The sequence below is a fragment of the Mustela nivalis genome, assembly GCF_964662115.1.
Source record: "Mustela nivalis genome assembly, chromosome: 13".
In the NCBI taxonomy this organism is placed as follows: Eukaryota; Metazoa; Chordata; class Mammalia; order Carnivora; family Mustelidae; genus Mustela; species Mustela nivalis.
The window spans coordinates 72,343,136-72,361,917 of record NC_139032.1 but is presented as its reverse complement, the minus strand read 5'-3'; the positions used below and the strand labels follow the sequence as shown (position 1 = coordinate 72,361,917).

The following is an 18,782-nucleotide window of genomic DNA, read 5'->3' as shown; positions in this document are numbered from 1 at the left end:
GCATCTGGGTTTTTTTTTTTTTTTTTTTAAAGTTCTCCAGGTGGTTCTAATGTGCAATCAATGTACAAAAGCCCCATGTTATGCCAAAGCATGACTGTAGCACAGGTAAAGAGGAAGATTTCAAAATTATCACCCGACAGAATTCTCCCAGTAATTCTGATGTGAATGGTGGAACGTGTTATTTGTGAAAATACCAAAAGAAGGAAAGACAGTAAACAACAATACATTATTGTTAATGTTTTGATTGTATTCAAATTTTTATTTTGAACAAAAAACTTAATACAATGATTTTAAATAATAAAACGTGGTATATTCTAGACACTTGTTGGTTTTTTTTTTTTAAACAGTTTATTAAATTTGGACTCCTACAGTTCTGTTGTGATGCTTTCTTCAACATTTATAGTATTTCTTACCATATTATCACCACTCTAAACTTGCTAAACAAAGAATCACTCTAAGTGAAGCCTGAAGCTTCACTTTATCACGTAACACACATACAGAACAGTCATTTTTTATATTTACAAAACACAAGAAGTCTGTCCAGCCATTTGGATTTGTTGTTACATTGCCCATACTGAGATTAGCAAAAAGCTAAGTAATAAGCAAGATTTCACTTCAGCAGTGCAAAAGATGGCCTCAACCAAACTTCATTAAACAAACCAACAAATTACAAACATATTCAGCAAAATTCAACTTGTGTAATAGAGATAAAAAACAAACAAAAAAAAACCAAAACAAAACACAAAGTGGGTCACAACTAGACTGGTTTTCACTGTGCAACTTTCCTCAGGGAACAATACTACCCATTGCACATAGAAAGGCGTGTGCATCAAAGCCTTTGTTCATGAAGAAAATGCCCTCCAAACAAATTCGTCATAAGGCGCAAAAAAAGAAAAAAAAAATTTTTTTAAATGAAGCAGTTTGGCCCAGAGAAAAGCTTATACATAATGTGTATACATAGTATATACACATTAATAGATACATTACAATGGAAACCATGTATGTTAGTCATTAGACAAATAAACTGGCTCAGTGTAGTGAAAATGTGTCCATTTTCTAGAAATACGTAATTATTGCTGATAGGCTACACATTATGCTCTGGCACGGAAACTGGAGAAACTTAGAATTTAAAGTGGCCGTATTGCCAGCGTCAAGCCCTGCAGCAGGCGTTCATGAGGACAACATGCCATCCAATCCTAAGAAAAAGCAAAAATTCCACTACAGAAAAAAGGAAAAAAAAAAAAAAAGGCTTATGCACTGTCCCTTACAATTTTGCCTATTAAAAAAAATAAAAATAAAAAATAAAAACTAGTCCAGTTCACCACAAGTTAAGCACAACCTGACAAGCAAGTTTAGCGGCAGGATGGGGAGAGTAGAGTAAAAGACAGCATGCATTTACAACTAGCGCTGATCTAGTCTATTCCATCATACAAACTGGAATACAAAAATCCAATTTAAATAAGACTAGACTAACTGTAAGAGTTTAAAAAAAAAAAAAACACACACACAGTAGACTTAGTTTGATACTGATTAATTTTAAGAGTAAAACTCACCCCGTCCCCACTTAATACTCTACTGCAATTTATTTGATGGCTAGAATATTCACTTACTTAAAAAAGATATTAAATACCTGTATCATGAAATTACATTCTTTTTAACAATAAGACATACTGTGTAAGAAAATAGCTCATGTGTGAAATGTGTCTGAAATGCATTTTTCCTCACAACTATCAAAACATCCACTCACACTAAAACAAAACCACCCCAGCCCCCCCAACCCCACCCCCCAGAAAAAAAAAAAGTTGGGGAAAGATGGGGTGGGGCCGGGTGAGGAGCGGGAAGGAAAGGTTTACCAGCACAGTGATTAACAATGGTTCAAGACAGAACCAACAAGAGTTGGTCAAAAAGATGCCTTCCATACATGGCTACAATTAAAAACCAAACTCAGCCACTTTTGGTTCATTGCAGTGAGACCAAAAAAATATCTCTCACAGATTCATATAAATACTAGACTCCAGCTCTTTTATTATTATTTTTTAAAGTCTTCCCATTTGTTTTTGCAAGGCCTAGCTACCTTATTACAATTTATATTTGCTCTGCAACAACTACAAGAGGTAGGCATAGAGCATGAAAAAGTTTCTTAGTTAGTACCTCACTGTGGGCTATTCACTGCACACCTTTCACTTTAGATGCGTAAAGGGATTGCTTTCCGGTCTTTCCTAAACCCCAAAGCAAAGCTGCTGCCGTCCTGTAAATGTTCTACCAGAGTGTACTCACAAATAAGAAACTTTCTCTACTGAAGGATACTGTCATAGTGTTTGTTGCAGAGCATTCATATAGTCATATATATATATTTATTTATTTTTTAAAAATAAACAAACGACAAAAACCAAACCCAGGTTCCTAGAACCAGTTCTCTTGGTTCACTACTTCCACAAAATAAAGTGTACCATTTGGCCAAGACTACAGATGTGGGTTTTTTTTTTTCTTCACAGATGCAATTGCCATGCAAAATAAATTAAAGAACAGATATCAAACATACATGTGATAAAACTACAGAAGGTAGATCTTTAAAAGCATTTATATAAACATAATTTATAATACTTCTCTTTTTTCCTTTATGTACAGTCACAAAGCTGTCGTTATACATCGAGAATTTCCTCCGCTGTGCCCCCACAGCGCAATCTGTAGCGACCAGTTCTCCAGCTTATGGTAGGGTCCCATAATGCTGACAAAAAAATGTATATTGTCATGGATTCACGGATGAACCAGGCTACTGCATAATCAAGTTTTGAGAAACACAGTGTGCCACCCTGGGGATTGGAAAAAAAGAAAACACACAGAACTGACTGACCAACTGTCGAACTAGACACAGTTAAAAAAATGAAAATTCTTCAGTTTCATTCTTAATATAGAGACTATATAAAATCAAGCCTGCTTCTTGATATAATTTAACTGCGAAGCTGTATCCATTAAAAAGTGTTAACGATGAGTAAAAAAGGCATTAAAATCACGGCTAGACTGACATAGTTTAATCTGAATACTCGATTTTGGGGGGAGACTTAATGAGAGTCATTTTATTAACATGATTTTGGGGGGAGCCTTCAAAAACGTCATAGTGTAACTACCAACAGAAGGTTGAAAATTATATTAAGTTCTGCATCCGCATTCTACTAAGGAAAGTAATGTTTAAACCTGATTATTAACCTCTGGTAGGAAGCCAAAGAATGGCTCAGAAAGACTGCTTCAACCCTTTCTAAATGAAAATAGTTTTAGTTCTCCAAATGACTGCCAACCCTTTCATGCCTATCCACATACCTGGACACCCCTGAGTTGGATGTAGTCAAATATAAACCATGCCAGGCAATGACACATGAAAAATACCATAATATCCCATCTGAATACATGGTGGGCCGCCCATCCGATGATTAAACTGGCAACAAAGCATTCTGAAATTGGCTCACAAATTATTGTAGCAGGAAGCATGTTAATTCGCAATTTGGTCCACCTAAAAATTTAAAAAAAAAAAAAAAAAAAGGTTTTCCTTAAACACCACCACCCTGGTTACAAGACTAATCAATTTTCCCCCCAAATGATCAGCTCTTTATCCCGTTATATAAAGGCCCTCCTCTTTAAAGAGTACTTAATGAAACTCTTTTCTGTTTGTATTTAGTATTATCAAAGAAAAAAGCCCATAAATTTATTTGTATGGCCTACACTCTAACGAATAAAAAAGTCAAAATACAGGGGTGCCTGGGTGGCTCAGAGGGTTAAGCCTCTGCCTTCGGCTCAGGTCACGATCTCGGGGTCCTGGAATCAAGACCCACATCGGGCTCTCTGCTGGGTGGGGAGCCTGCTTCCCCCCCACCTCTGTCTGCCTGCTTGTGATCTCTCTCTCTCTGTCAAATAAATAATAGAAAGTTAGAAAATAGAGATCAGCACATTAAAGAATCAAATTCTCAACATCTCTTTAATTCTTTATTTAAAATTCAATTTAGTTAACATGTACTGTATTACTGGTTTCAGAGGTAGAATTTAGTGTTTCATCAGTTGCATATAATACCCGGTGCTCAGTACATCATGTGCCCCCGTTAAAGCCCATCACCCAGCTACCCCACCCCCACCCACCTCAACAGCTCTTCACGGAATGCTTTCAGGGTTACACAGCAAAAAAAATATATTTAGACAATACATTTAATAAAGATGCTAAACTCTCTTTTCTAGAACTAAGCAAAATTTGCCTTTTAGGTATTTTAAATACCGAGTTAGACCATGTAAAAATCACACCCTCCCCCACCCTTTTCTTTTAGCCAAAAAAGAAGAAAACCAGCTGATTTACCTGATCATTCTGGACTGAAACTGGGAAATGGAGTAAGAGCCGGAGTTTTGCATTGCAACCTGAGTGGACATCGCAAACCTCCAGCCTCTGAAAATTAAGGCAATTATAAAATGTACCAAGACGATGAACACATGCAGGCATGACTGACTATGCATTTACTGGTCACTATAAAGTGAAAGCAACTGCTGGTGTTCGGCCGGAGCCTAGTTCTCAGGATTAGCACCTGCTGGGGGGTATCATCCTTACGATGTTTTAGCAATTACATAGGTTCCGTGACAGCACCATCTACTGCTGGAAGAACTACCACCCCTCAGTCCACAGTTTAAGAAACTTAAAACACAAGACATTCTGGAAGTGCTAGGTGACATGGGTTCTGTATTTCATAGCTTAGTCCCGGATCACTACTAAACAAAACCAAAACCAAAAGCCACCAATGCAATTGTGGGCTGGGGGTACGTGTAACACGTGGGCATCGACAAGGCTATTCGGTAAGAAATGCAACAGAAAGCATTCTGTAGCTCATGGGAAACACTAAGGAACTATGAGCCACGTTGAATAACATCATTTAAGAATTTTAAAAGCACACCTCAATTTTTAAAGTCTTATCTTTACTAAATTATCACACAAGGCAATGAACCCCTTTAAAAGCAAATGAGTAGCTTGTAACAGAGAAATGTTTAAGTCATTCTGTGAATTGTTAGGTGGCTTCTTAGCAAAGCATCACATAATCTACGGAGAAATTTCAAAATGTAAAATCATATTCTTTCAGTTTTCACCTGCTGGCTTATGACCGCACTAGTATTTTCAATTCTTCTAAAACACATAGAAATTCACATCTATAATAATGTAAATTTATAATCACAGAGAAGCTTCCTTTTAATGTCATGCCACACTAAAGAATGTGAAAGAATCAGAGCACTTATTTTCCTCAGTTATTTTTTCATAACGTATCTATGAATAATAGGAATTACTTCCTAAAAATATTTATCTGTTCTGTACTCACTAGCAAGAAATGAAACAGCCCCTTAACCCATAGGTTTAACAAATACAATCAACCAACATAAGTCAGATACTAAAAATACTATAGCCTGATGTAATTTAGTTTGCTTACCGGTCAGCTATGGCCTTGGCCATAAAGTAATCTTCAGCAATGTACTGGGCAAAAGCTATAAGCCCTCCTGCTTGATCTAACACATCCTTTCTCATTAAACAAGACATTCCCGTCACACATTTGAAGCCAGTTACATTGGCAGAGATATACGACCTTGGATGAGAAGTCCCAAAATATACCTGCCAACACAAGAGCAAAAACATATTATGTATAATCAGAATGTTATGTTAAAAGTATGGTAGTTGGGACGCCTGGGTGGCTCAGTTGGTTAAGCCACTGCCTTCGGCTCAGGTCATGATCTCAAGGTCCCGGGACTGAGTTCCGTATCGGGCTCCTTGCTCGGCAGCCTGCTTCTCTCGCTGCCTCTGCCTGCCTCTCTGCCTGCTTGTGTGTACTCACTCTCTCTATCTCTGGCAAAAAACAAAACAAAACAAAACAAAACTATAACTTTTTTTTCCTAACAAACTTCCTTAAGTATGACTATCTTATTATTCTTATATAAACTACCAGAATAAAAGTTATTACAAAATAATGTTTACATGTAGCAGACAATCAGTAATTTCTTACTTGATGGACTATTCCTTTTGTTTGTTTGTTTGTTTTAGAGAGAACAAGAAGCAAGAGAGAGCGCATGTGAGCAGGGGGCAGTGGCAGAGGGAGAGAGTATCTCAAGCGGACTTCGCACAGAGCAAGGAGCCCAATGGGAGGCTTGATCCCACCACCCTGAGATCATGACCTGAGCTGAAACCAAGAGTCAGAGGCTCAACTGACTGTGCCACCCAGGTGCCCCTTAGACTGACTATTCTTTTTTTTTTTTTAAAGATTTTATTTATTTATTTGACAGACAGAGATCACAAGCAGGCAGAGAGGCAGGCAGAGAGAGAGGAGGAAGCAGGCTCCCTGCTGAGCAGAGAGCCCGATGCAGGCTCGATCCCAGGACCCTGAGATCATGACCTGAGCGGAAGGCAGCGGCTTAACCCACTGAGCCACCCAGGCGCCCCTAGACTGACTATTCTTACTAGCACCATTACGAAGAAAAAAATACAGATCTTATACAGACATTAGTGTAACTACACACACACACACCTACACATACAGGTGTATGTAGGTGACTGTATGTCACATGTACTCACACGTGCGTACACACATACAAACACCACCTATAAGTATATCGACCTACAGGACAATCCTATTTTAATTCCTTTCATAGCTAGCTGCTTTCTGCCCAAGTCACCGAGCTTTTCCCCAATTCCCCCAGTGTTATGTTTCAATGAATTTTCCATAAACAGGGTGGATACTAAAATTCTTTCTCCCATTTTACTCCCCCTTTCCCTAGATATGCTTTGAAGTCATGAACTATGCAAGCTGCTAAACCAGTGGTAGAATAAAATGATCATCACCCTAATTATGAGGCATAAAACCCTATTATTTACATCTGAGATATGCTGCCTTTTCTAATTAGCTTGAAGGGAGAAGGGTGATTTCTCTCAATGGCAGCAGCTATGCACACAGTGTGGAACAAGGGAATTATCAGGGGTAATGAAGAAGATGATTCTTGTTACCTACCCTATGTCCAGACTACAGTGAACCTTTGGTGTTTGTGGGACTGAACTGAACCAAGTAAGTACGACCAGATGCCCACATCTTAATTCCTTAAGCAGTTACTATGTGGGGCTTTAAGAATGAGGTGGAGGGGCACCTGGGTGGCTCAGTGGGTTAAGGCCTCTGCCTTCGGCTCAGGTCATGATCCCGGGGTTCGGGGATCGAGCCCCGCATCGGGCTCTCTGCTCAGCAGGGAGCCTGCTTCCTTTCCTCTCTCTCTGCCTCTCTGCCTCCCTGTGATTTCTGTCTGTCAAAATAAATAAAATCTTTAAAAAAAAAAGAATGAGGTGGAAACACGAACTATATCAATGGCTCCCAGGATTTCTTTACAGACTGGAATAATCCTTCCACTTCCCTTCCTTCACTCTGAGTAAGGCAAAAGGGCCCTTTATGGATTATATTTAACCTAAGGGACTGACCATGATCTGGGAGAGGATTACCACGGCCACACACATCAACTTGGATATTTCTAAAACAAAAATACTATGTGGCATATAAGAATAGAAAGTATTTTATTTTGAAGTACCTACTCAGAGTTTCTCTCACTAAACAAAAATTCTGGTATTTAAAGACTTAACAATTTCTTACAATAGGACAAATATATTCATGGGCAATATTAAGAGCTCCTGACTCCAATTGCCAGAGGTTAAATTCCACTCACAATGTACTTTTACCCCCTCAGATCTGTGATAATCACAAGACTCCAATATAAAATAATGTAAGTGCAGATAGGCTTAAAAGCAAGTTGGTATGTTTAAAAGACTACAACAGTGTATCCTTCCCTGATGACATTAAGGCAAGCTTTTCTTCCTAAATGTGTAACAACCCAGGAATGGTTAAATCAGGCACAGAACATACATATGATAGACTGTGATGCAGTAAATAAAAATCACTTTTATAAGAAGTTACTAACGAGGGGGCACCTGGGTGGCTCAGTGGGTTAAGCCTCTGCCTTTGGCTTGGGTCATGGTCTCAGGGTCCTGGGATCGAGCCCCGCATCGGGCTCTCTGCTCAGCAAGGAACCTGCTTCCCTTCCTCTCTCTCTCTGCCTGCCTCTCTGCCTACTTGTGATCTCTGTCTGTCAAATAAATGTGTAAAATCTTAAAAAAAAAAAAAAAAAGTTTCTAACGATATGGAGAAAAGCTAATGATGTGACAAAAGTCAGATACACACAGTTTTTAGAGTACCATCTCAAACTGTTTTTAAAAATGCACATAGGGAAAAAAACAGAAACTTCTCTAACTGGTAGGGTTATGGGTTACTTTTTATTTTTTGTTTCTTATATTTGTCCACAATCTATAGTTTCTATTTGTTATAGGGTAAAGAGGGGAAAAAATGGAAAATACAAAGTAAGTGTGTCTGGGTAGCTCAGTAGGTTAAGCCCCTGTCTTTGGTTCAGATCATGATCTCAGGGTCCTGGGATCCAGAGCCACCACCATGTCAGGCTTTCTACGTCAGCGGGGAGTCTGCTTCTCCCTCTTTCTCTCCTTCTGTGCCAACACCGCCCCTGTCCACCGCCCCCCCCCCCAAGTTCCAGCATGCTCTCTCTTCTCTCAAATTAAAAAAAAAAAAAAAAAAGTAGGACATCAAATGGATTTTATAATGATTTGTACAAATAATTTTCCCTTTTTTGTATATTTAAAATACTCTGGGGACGCCTTGGGTGGCTCAATCCTTAAGCATCTGCCTTCAGCTCAGGTCATGATCCCAGGGTCCTGGGATCTAGTCCCATATCCGGTTCCCTGCTCAGCGGGGAGTCTGCTTCTCCCTCTGCCTGCTGTTTCCCCTGCCTGTGCTCTCTCTCTCTCTGACAACTCAATAAATAAAATCTTTAAAAACTAAAATATTCTGTGATATTTTAAAAAAGATTCTTTTCATATTGGATCTCTGAAAGAACCACATGCCATGTGCTTTTATGCTAGAACCTGACTCTAGAACTGAGAGAGAGAGCCGTAAGGAGAAAGAATATACTGTGTTCAACTGGTGATGAGACCACAAGGATGTTTCCCATGCACATCCACTCACTGCCAGAGGGCAGTAACTTCAGCTGTGATTCCAGGTTCCCAAAGAGGTCTTCACTAATAAAACAACTGCTCTCAGGGTGCCTGGGTGGCTCAGTGGGTTAAAGCCTCTGCCTTCGGCTCAGGTCATGATCTCAGGGTCCTGGGATCTGCTCAGCAGGGAGCCTGCTTCCTCCTTTCTCTCTCTCTCTCTCTCTGCCTATTTGTGATCTCTGTCAAATAAATAAATAAATAAATAAATAAATAAATAAATAAATAAAATCTTTAAAAAAAAAAGAAAGAAAACTACTATTCTCATCTTGAGGATGCCAGCAGGTTAAAGCAGACTTCATTACAGTTAACTTCGGGAAGCTCATCCCAACTCTCAAACTTAAACTAGTCTCAGGTTTCTGGTAGATGAGGGATGTGACAGTAAAAATATGACACACGACCACGATACTTACCTGTTCTAATGTGGCGGCAAAGCCCTGTCTGTCTGCCACATAAGGCAGACCATGAACCAGGCCTACTTTCTCCGTCATTTGGTTAACCATGTCAGTGAGTGTGTCTGGAATTACTACAAGACAAAAAGGTGACAAGGGAAAGAGAAAAGAAATTCCTTTTAGTAAAGCGTCCACTAACATGAAATGCATTTGTGAGATATTACTAAAGTCTTTTTTTTATATTTGGATATAACAGAACTATTGTCCATCACTTTCCTAATTGGAATACAAAATCTCAAAAAAGGCATTAATACATGATAACCTAATTTACATGATACATTTTCAGTCTAATATATACTTAACATGTATCAGAAACAGGCTATACCCTGAAAACGTTACCCCCCCTATTTAAGAACCTCCAAACTCGACTAGAGATAATGTGTCCTAACAGAAAAGGAACAGGAGCAAAGATCAAAGGACCTCAGTCCTTACGCTGGTTCCTGCATTCTCAAACAACAGGAAATGAGCCTCCACTTTTCCTAGACGGTATGAGATGTCCTATCTTGTCAAATTGAGAGCGGGAACTGAACGAGATGATACTCCACAGAGATGCATATGTATGTTATGAAAACGTAATATACGATAAAAATAATTTAGGATAGCAAACACGAAGAATGAACACCATCTCTGGCCACAAACTGAGTGATCTGTATTGGTCCTGATGAATCAGGCAGGACACACTTCCATTAATTTTCAAATCTGCTTTTTAAAACTAATAAAAAGAAATTAAATCATGGTCCCCTCTTCAAACAGCAAACATCTCCTGTCTTTTTAAATGACTTTACTTCCCTCAAGTCTTCACCAACGAAATCTACTCTATGAAGTGTATCTGGACCTTCAATACACATCTTCTAGAGCCTTGGTTCTCCACGGCTGCCCTGCAGCGAACGTTAGCCATGCTCAGAGCCAGTGTTTGGTGCTCCTGGCATTCAGTGTGTAGAGGCCAGGGCTGCTGGCTCACCATCCCACACAGTAGCCTCCACAGCAGAATTACCCGGCCCCGAATGCCAAGGTTGAGAAACTGGTGATTAGAATATAAATGTTTAAAAATGCTAAGATGCAAATTATAATTTCAGTATGTAAATGTCTTCCTACTAAAATAAGCTATGTACGTATTCTGGTAATATATTCACCTATTAATTTTTGTCCCTTTGTGTGAGAGAGTATATTATTGGTGTCAAACATATTAAAGTAGAAGATAAGGGTAGCATGAACAAGGCAAAATTTACAACTATGAAAAATCTTGTAAAAGGGACTGTAAAATGGATCACAACTTTTTTTTTTTAATAGCTGGAATTTTCTCTCCAAAGCAAAGATATTTTTTACATCTAACAGTCTAGGTTAGCATTAAAAAGTTCCTAATCTTAGTAAGTATAACTTGACATTTTACCATGAATTAGATGAAACTAATTACTTCATGAGGCAAACAAAAAGGAATGATAAATATATTTCAGATTGCTTTTGGCATTTTATCATCAAAGGAATAGTTTTATGAAATAAGTAAAAAGAAGCTCACCTCTTATTCCGCTATCACAAATCCATATCAGATCATACTTTGCAACTTCATATCCTGGCATTAAATTATTAATTTTAGGATTAATGCCAACTTTTTTGCCACCTAGAAATGTAAAGTGCAACAGTGAAAGATTCATGAAACACTGAGAATATTTTCTAGAATACAAATACAGGGTAGAGAGAAGTGAAAAGTACTTTCACATAATAATTTAAACAAACATACTTTTAACATTATGCTGTACGTTCCTTATTCTTCACAATATGTTTAGAAAGAAATTGTTCACTCTCAAAGGGAATTAATTTCTTTGAAAATGTATTAGGATCAGTTTTTTGATTCTTAAATTAATGCATCAGTAGTACAAATCAATGTTTAATAGCAAATATCTCTCTACAAGTCTTCAGAATAAGCCTATAGGCTTTTGAAAAAATCCTTTATACAAAATATCTATGTATATTCTTTTTGTCATATCATAAAAGCAAATTCTATCACTCATTCTCAATTACAGTGAATAAGATATAGAAAAGCCCACAGGTTGGAAATATTAAAGAAACAACAATAAGAAAAACCAGACTCTCGTATCTGACTGAGAAAAACGTAACAGGGTAATGGCAGCGGGGGTGGGGGTGGGGGGTGAGGGAGTAGGGTTTTTCTTGTTGTTTTGTTAATTCCAGAAATGGAAAAAACCCTTTGTTTTTAGAACTTAAGCTTTCTCAAAAGGATATAAACACATCCTACTGCTACTCCAACATGCATAAAGCAAACATGCTAGTAACTTCACTCTAGTTTAATGCAAAGATTACTGATACTTAATACTATTAAAGCAAAAGGGATGTTGCAGAATTAATTTTTACCTACCAATAAACAATCTAGCATCAACATTTGGATATTTTCCAAGAAGCTTCTTACATACATCAATGGCTGGATCATCGTGATCTTGTACACAAAGGAGGACTTCATACTAGTCAAAGAACACATTTTATGTAAATTAATCTCTTACAAAAATAAGCACATTATTAGTATTTACTGACTGAAAAAAAGGCATGAGGAAAAACAAGCAATGGTACACACAGAGTTTAGAAGTTAAGAGAGTACTCATAATGGATGCAAACACTTAAGACGTCAAGTGCTGCTTTAACAGAGAGCAGCTTCTCCCTGAACAGGGGCCTATTTGCAAGCACAAGAGATAAGGAAAGGCCCAGCAGCCCTGACAGCTGAAGTCTTGCCATTCCCAGATAGGCAGGACCTCGTAATTAAACTGCATCTCGAGCTTCTCCGTGGCCTCCATCATGCAGCTTTACCAAACACTCACAGGGTGCCCAGGAGTAGTAGCTCCATGTAAAAGCAACATGGAAAGCAACAAAATAAACACCCACTCTGTTCTCTAGAAGCTCGGTCTCCGAATTTATTATTTCGTGAAGGTGCTATAAATTACATATCAACTCCCATTATGATTTAAAGGGTTTCCCCAAACTCTTCACATGAAAAGGACAAAACGAGATTCGTTTTTTGCTGTATAGTAAGTTCTGAAATAAAATAGAATTTGATTGAAAATCTATCATCCTGGGGTGCTTGGGTGGCTCGGTGGGTTAACGCCTCTGCCTTCGGCTCCAGTCATGACCCCAGAGTCGGGATGGAGCCCCGCATCAGGCTCTCTGCTCAGCGGGGAGTCTGCCCCCCCCCCCCGCCGTCTCTGCCTGCCTCTCTGCCTACTTGTGATCAGTCCATCAAATACATACATAAAATCTTTTAAAAAAAAAAAAGGGGGGGAAAGAAAATCTATCATCCTGAAAAGTATGGCTAGCCTTCTAACAATGGAAAAGAAATACCCAGGGTTCTATTCCACTCAGTAGGTTAGGGAGTCATTTCTTTGCACCTGACTGGCTATGTCTGTTACCCTGGGATATTTATTTAAAGTAGAGTATACTGGGCCCCACTCTTAACTTTTGAATTAGAACTCGGGGATGATTCTGACATGTAGCCAGGTTTATCAAATACCTTGAATATTTAATCTTTAACCTACCATTTAGTAAACTACTAAGTTTTTTAAAAAGTATTTGCTTAGGGCACCTGGGTGGCTCAGTGGGTTAAAGCCTCTGCCTTTGGCTCAGGTCATAATCCCAGGGTCCTGGGATGGAGCCCCACATCGGGCTCTCTGATTATTGGGGAGCCTACTTCCCCCTCTCTCTCTGCCTGCCTCTCTGCCTACTTGTGATCTGTCAAATAAATAAATAAAATCTTTAAAAATAAATAAATAAAATTTTTAAAAAAGTATTTGCTTTCACATACAAAGATGCTACTATAATATTTTATGGGCTAAGTATTCCAAGCAGGAATTTTTTTTTCAAGAGTGCTGCTAAATTCATGCTGACCCTGTGACAAATTTCCTACCAATCCTCTTTGTAATATGGGGTGGGCATTTTTAAGCAGAGGAGGGAGGTTAATTATGTCCATGAAAAAAAAGAAAAAAAAATCTATGTGTCCTAAAAAATAAAAAGAGCTAAGAACATAACTTTTTACGTGTCTAACATACAGCGACTAGCTCAGATAAATGGGAAACCCAGCAAAAACTGGCAATATAGGGACGCCTGGGTGGCTCAGTTGGTTAAGCAGCTGCCTTCGGCTTAGGTCATGATCCCAGCGTCCTGGGATCGAGTCCCACATCAGGCTCCTTGCTCTGCAGGGAGCCTGCTTCTCCCTCTGCCTCTGCCTGCCATTCTGTCCGCCTGTGCTCGCTCTCCCCCACCCCGATAAATAAATAAAATCTTAAAAAAAAAAAAATTCGTTTAAAAAAAACTGGCAATATAGAAATTAGTGACTGAGTATGAAAATGGCCAGGACTAATGTCAAAGAAGGTAACACGATTTTTTAAGTGAAAGAAAGAAAATGTTTTCTCAATAATTAAGTAGAGGGGAAAACAATTTATACTTCCCTCATACTTTCTACCTACTATTATTATACATTCTATCAACTACCTACCTATTGTCCAATGATGATGGACCAAAACTGCCACTGAGGAGGTACTGAAAACAACTTTAGAACTACCCAGTCTCCAGGGACCAGATAAAAATCTGAGGATGGGAAGGACACCACTCTGGCCACACCCTTGAACTTCCCAAAGGGTTGACTCTTAAGTCCTATAAAGCATCAGTCATCCTCCCAGCCCGACTCTCAAAACAATGTCTGGCTGAACCAGCCAAAAGGCATTGACCTTAACAATGAAGATCAGAAAGATTAAGTGAACTTCCAAAGGGTAAACGTAACTATTGGCTTTCGTACTAGAGCAAGCTGTTCAGCCAGGATCGCGGTAAAGAATTCCTCGTTTTTCCCAACACCGCATGGTTTCTTTTTTTTTTTCTTTTTTTTTTTTTTTAAAGATTTTATTTATTTATTTGTCAGAGAGAGAGCGAGTGAGAGCGAGCACAGACAGACAGAGTGGAAGGCAGAGTCAGAGGGAGAAGCAGGCTCCCTGCGGAGCAAGGAGCCCGATGTGGGACTCGATCCCAGGACGCTGGGATCATGACCTGAGCCAAAGGCAGCTGCTTAACCAACTGAGCCACCCAGGCGTCCCATACCGCATGGTTTCTTTAATGCTTTTATAATTTATGCTGTTTTGTAGGTATGAGCTAATGCAGTGAAAGGAAATGTTCGTAAGTGATATAATTCCATAAAATATAATCAAAAAGTCAGTCTTGGCTTTTTTTTGCCCCTAGCAAAAGAAAATTTTGAAGAATATTAGTTCTAGAAATGATTTCAAAGGAGGCAGAGTTGACCTTTCTTCAAATGCAAGATTTAAAGTTTTTATTTTAGGGGCACCTGGGTGGCTCAGTCAGTTAGGTGTCAGCTCAGGTCATGACCTCAGGGTCCTGAGAGCCGGAGTTCTACATGGGGCTCCTTGCTCAGCGGGGAGTCCACCTGAGATTCTCTCTCCCTCTGTTCCTACAACCCCACATACACTCTCTAAAATAAATATCTTTAAAAAATTGAAGTTTTATTTTTACTGATTATACCTCTTCAAATGAAAATCAAAAACCACCTGATTAGCCAGAGTGCAAATAAAACTCAATTCACATTATCTAAGAAATGTTCAGATTCTTACTAAACATTTAACTTTTGCTTGTTTCTGATACTGAAAATCATACCAAATAAGAGGTAAGCATTTCAAATATTTTCTAAAGTATTCGATTGTAACCTGAAGTTCATTTTTCAGCTATGATACTCACCTGTGCCTTCAGTCTGATTGAACATTTATTCGCTAGGAATCTCTGTAATTGAATAGTTAAGTCACTCCAACTACCCTGCAACTGGCCAGACCGAACATATCAAATTGGCTAAAGGCTTTTTTAAAGGATACAAAAAATTTCTTCTGAAATTATTTTTAGAAGACTGTCTATTTAATTTAGACAGAAGGGTGCATGAGATGGGGGTGGGGGAGAGGAACACAGGGAAAGGGACAAAGTTGACTCTGCACGAAGAGCCTGATGTGGGCTCGATCTCATGACCCCAAGATCATGACCTGAGTCGAAATTAAGAGGCAGAGGCTTAGCTGACTGAGCCACCCAGGCGCCCCTGGATATTTCTGTATTATCTAAAGGATCAGGCAGAAGTATATATGTTCAAAAACATAAGGTTTATTAAAAATATTATACTTTAGGGGTGCCTGGGTGGCTCAGTGGGTTAAGCCTCTGCCTTCGGCTCAGGTCATGATCTCAGGGTCCTGGGACTGAGCTCCACATTGGGCTCTCTGCTCAGTGGGAAACCTGCTTCCCCCTCTCTCTCTGCCTGCCTCCCTACCTACTTGTGATCTCTCTCTGTCAAAATAAATAAATAAAAAATCTTTAAAATATTACTCTTTAAAAATATCTCAAGAAAACACTTACTTTATGGATTTGAAAGGGCTGTAAGATACAGTGAATTCCATTATAAATCAGTATAGTATAAATACATAAAGTCTAGTAATAAACCTCAAAGTAGTTTAAATGAGAACATTAGTGTTTGACAACCCTTTACTAAGGTTACTATACATATAGCTAAAGTGGCTAATTTTCTGTTTCCCTTTTCAAACAGTGCAACGAATAAAAGGCTGAGGACAAGAGAGGTGTAGTAGGAAATCCACAAATAGGGATTCAGCCCTTTGATATTTAAGAATTGAGTATCTGAAAACCGCAATAATCATGAATGCTACTTTTCAGCTTTTATGAATAAATTCATGAATAAATTATGCATGAATAAATTATGATGCATATATAGTATTAGATTTAGGTATATAAATAACATTAGAAAAACCCCACTGATTCAGCCCTGTAGACATTAGGAATATAAACTGTGTACTACAGCAAATAAGATAAAACATCCTCTTAAAATAGAAAACTGTTTTAATGACATTAATTATATTGCATATCAAGTAGGAATATCTTGAATTGTTCTACAAATAACTACACATCTTTTTTTTTTCCTAAGATTTTATTTATTTATTTGACAGACACAGATCACAAATAGGCAGAGAGGCAGGCAGAGAGAGAAGAGGAAGCAGGTTCCCTGCTGAGCAGAGAGCCTGATGTGGGGCTCGATCCCAGGACCCTGAGACCATGACCTGAGCCGAAGGCAGAGGCTTAACCCACTGACTCACCCAGGTGCCCCACTACACATCATTTTTACAGAAAAATTTTATGATGCTATTTGGATGACAGCAGAATATGAATTTTCCAACATAACATATTTAGAGCCCAAATGCCTAGAACATTCTCTGGCATGGAGTGATTAATACACTTATTAAGTTAATGCATTCATCTTTAGGATAACTTCTGAGTGAAAGACAGATGCCAGGAAGGAGATGTTTTGTAAGAACACAGCTCTGAATTCAAAGTCTAGACAGGTAATGTTATATACTTCTTTATTTTCAAGAAATTGTCTATATTGTTTTCCAAATTTACTTGGCAAATTCCTATCTTGCAGATTTACTAGTTTCACCACATATGTTGTGCTTGGTCTTGTGAAAATGGATTTGCTTTTCTGTCTTCTCTAATTCTTTGTTTAGAAGACCATTCAGTAAGAAATAATTCCTGTTAAGGATAACTACACCACCGGCAATAAAGAGTCCAAACATGGCACCAGACTTGTAACATTTTAAACCAATTCTGTATTTGCAAAAAAAAGGGGGGAAAAACCCACCACTATTACCACAGCCTCATTCTTGTAATAACTCTGATCATTTAATTTAAAAACTCCTCATAGGGCCAGAATTTACTAACGTAAAGCTAATTGCTACTTCTTCCCTCTGTGGCTGAATCTCCCCCCCAAAATGCAATCTATACTGACCCAAGCTAAGTGTTCAGTTTTGCAGAAAATCAATTATATGACTTTTTCATTCTTATTTTTTTTTAACACCCCAAGGAATAAATATCCAAAAATGTGGATCGGGGCCCCTGAGTTACAGATGGTTAAGTGTCCCAACTCTTGGTTTTGGCTCAGGTCATCATCTCAGGGTCCTGGGATAGGGCCCCAAGTCAGGCTTCGCACTCAGTGCAGAGTCCCTGCCCTCACTCCATTGATGCGTTCTCTCTCTCAAATAAATAAAATCTTAAAACAAAACAACCCGAAATAGTGGACTGACAAGATATGCCAAGTACAGAAATGTTTCAGGGTAATTAGTACAGTAACGATTCTCACCAAAATTTAAGCCCAGAAATTCAGGGCAAGTACCAGTAGTAAATCTTCTTGCACGTACCCCAAATTAAATAAAAGTTATGAACTTCAACATGTTCTTTTTCTACAGTGGTCTATAATGTTCTGAATCAAATTAGCAGGAAAATCGTATGTCCGTACTGAAACCAGACATACTTCTGGAAAACAACGTTCGCCCTCAACAAAAAGCCAATATAGTAAAGTATACTGGGCCTGGCAGTCACACAAATATTCGTTTCAGGACTACATGCCTCCTGGGTGACACAGCCACTTGCCTGTTCACACTCAGATTTGTGGGATTTCAGTGGTTTAACTTCAGTTTCCTGTGGAACATTTGCCACTGGGCTTGGTCTTTTTAAAAAGCCAATAAAAATGCCATGAGGTCCAAGTTTTCTTTAGATTACAGGTCCTTAGCACTTTCCCTCCGCTTTCTTTATTTTCTATTTACACAGCTAACAAACAGTACTTTTATAATTAGTAAAGTTCTGAAAAAAAGAATTAAAACAATCTCTTATATATGTGGTTCCTCATTTTATAGTATATATCAAAACCATTTTCTCCACGATCAATTTAAATACCTCAATGATAAAAATGGAAAAAGAAGCAAAAACTAGAGCTCTTGAGATAATATCAAATTGTAATTAAAAAAAAAAAAAAAACTCCATTCAGAAGAAGAAATCAACTATTGACTTATCCCAAATGTTCAGGATTAATGGATACTATATTCCTGGGTTATTCTTAGACACTCTTTCTACAACTAAAGCCCACATTAACTTCCGTGACCAATTCAATTCCATGACTATCATCTCCCAAGGACCCAAAATAAAAGGTCCATAATCAAATTCTCAGAGTGGGTGAATGGGGGGAAAGGGTAGGATGATGATTAAACAACTGAAATGTGACATTAAATTTCACAAGGACAAATATATGATTCTAGCTTAGAATCAATAAAATATTTAATAATAATGAGTATTTTTCAGTAGAAAAATTCTCTTTGCATTTACTTACATAAGGTTTAAAAACCTTCCAT

General features: G+C 38.3%; 1 protein-coding gene across 1 annotated transcript in view; it reads right to left on the bottom strand.

Annotated features, from left to right (window-relative positions):
- Window positions 1–232: 232 nt before the first annotated feature.
- The window catches only part of UGCG (UDP-glucose ceramide glucosyltransferase), a 40,263-nt gene continuing 21,713 nt past the window's right edge, over window positions 233–18,782 (bottom strand). The window contains exons 3-9 of the mRNA XM_082696948.1: window positions 11,927–12,029; window positions 11,072–11,173; window positions 9,517–9,629; window positions 5,451–5,629; window positions 4,340–4,426; window positions 3,319–3,508; window positions 233–2,813 (exon numbers count right to left, since the gene is read on the bottom strand). Of these exons, the coding sequence (XP_082553074.1) occupies window positions 2,643–2,813; window positions 3,319–3,508; window positions 4,340–4,426; window positions 5,451–5,629; window positions 9,517–9,629; window positions 11,072–11,173; window positions 11,927–12,029 (945 nt within the window). The 3' untranslated portion in view covers window positions 233–2,642. The remainder of the gene's footprint in view (window positions 2,814–3,318; window positions 3,509–4,339; window positions 4,427–5,450; window positions 5,630–9,516; window positions 9,630–11,071; window positions 11,174–11,926; window positions 12,030–18,782) is intronic.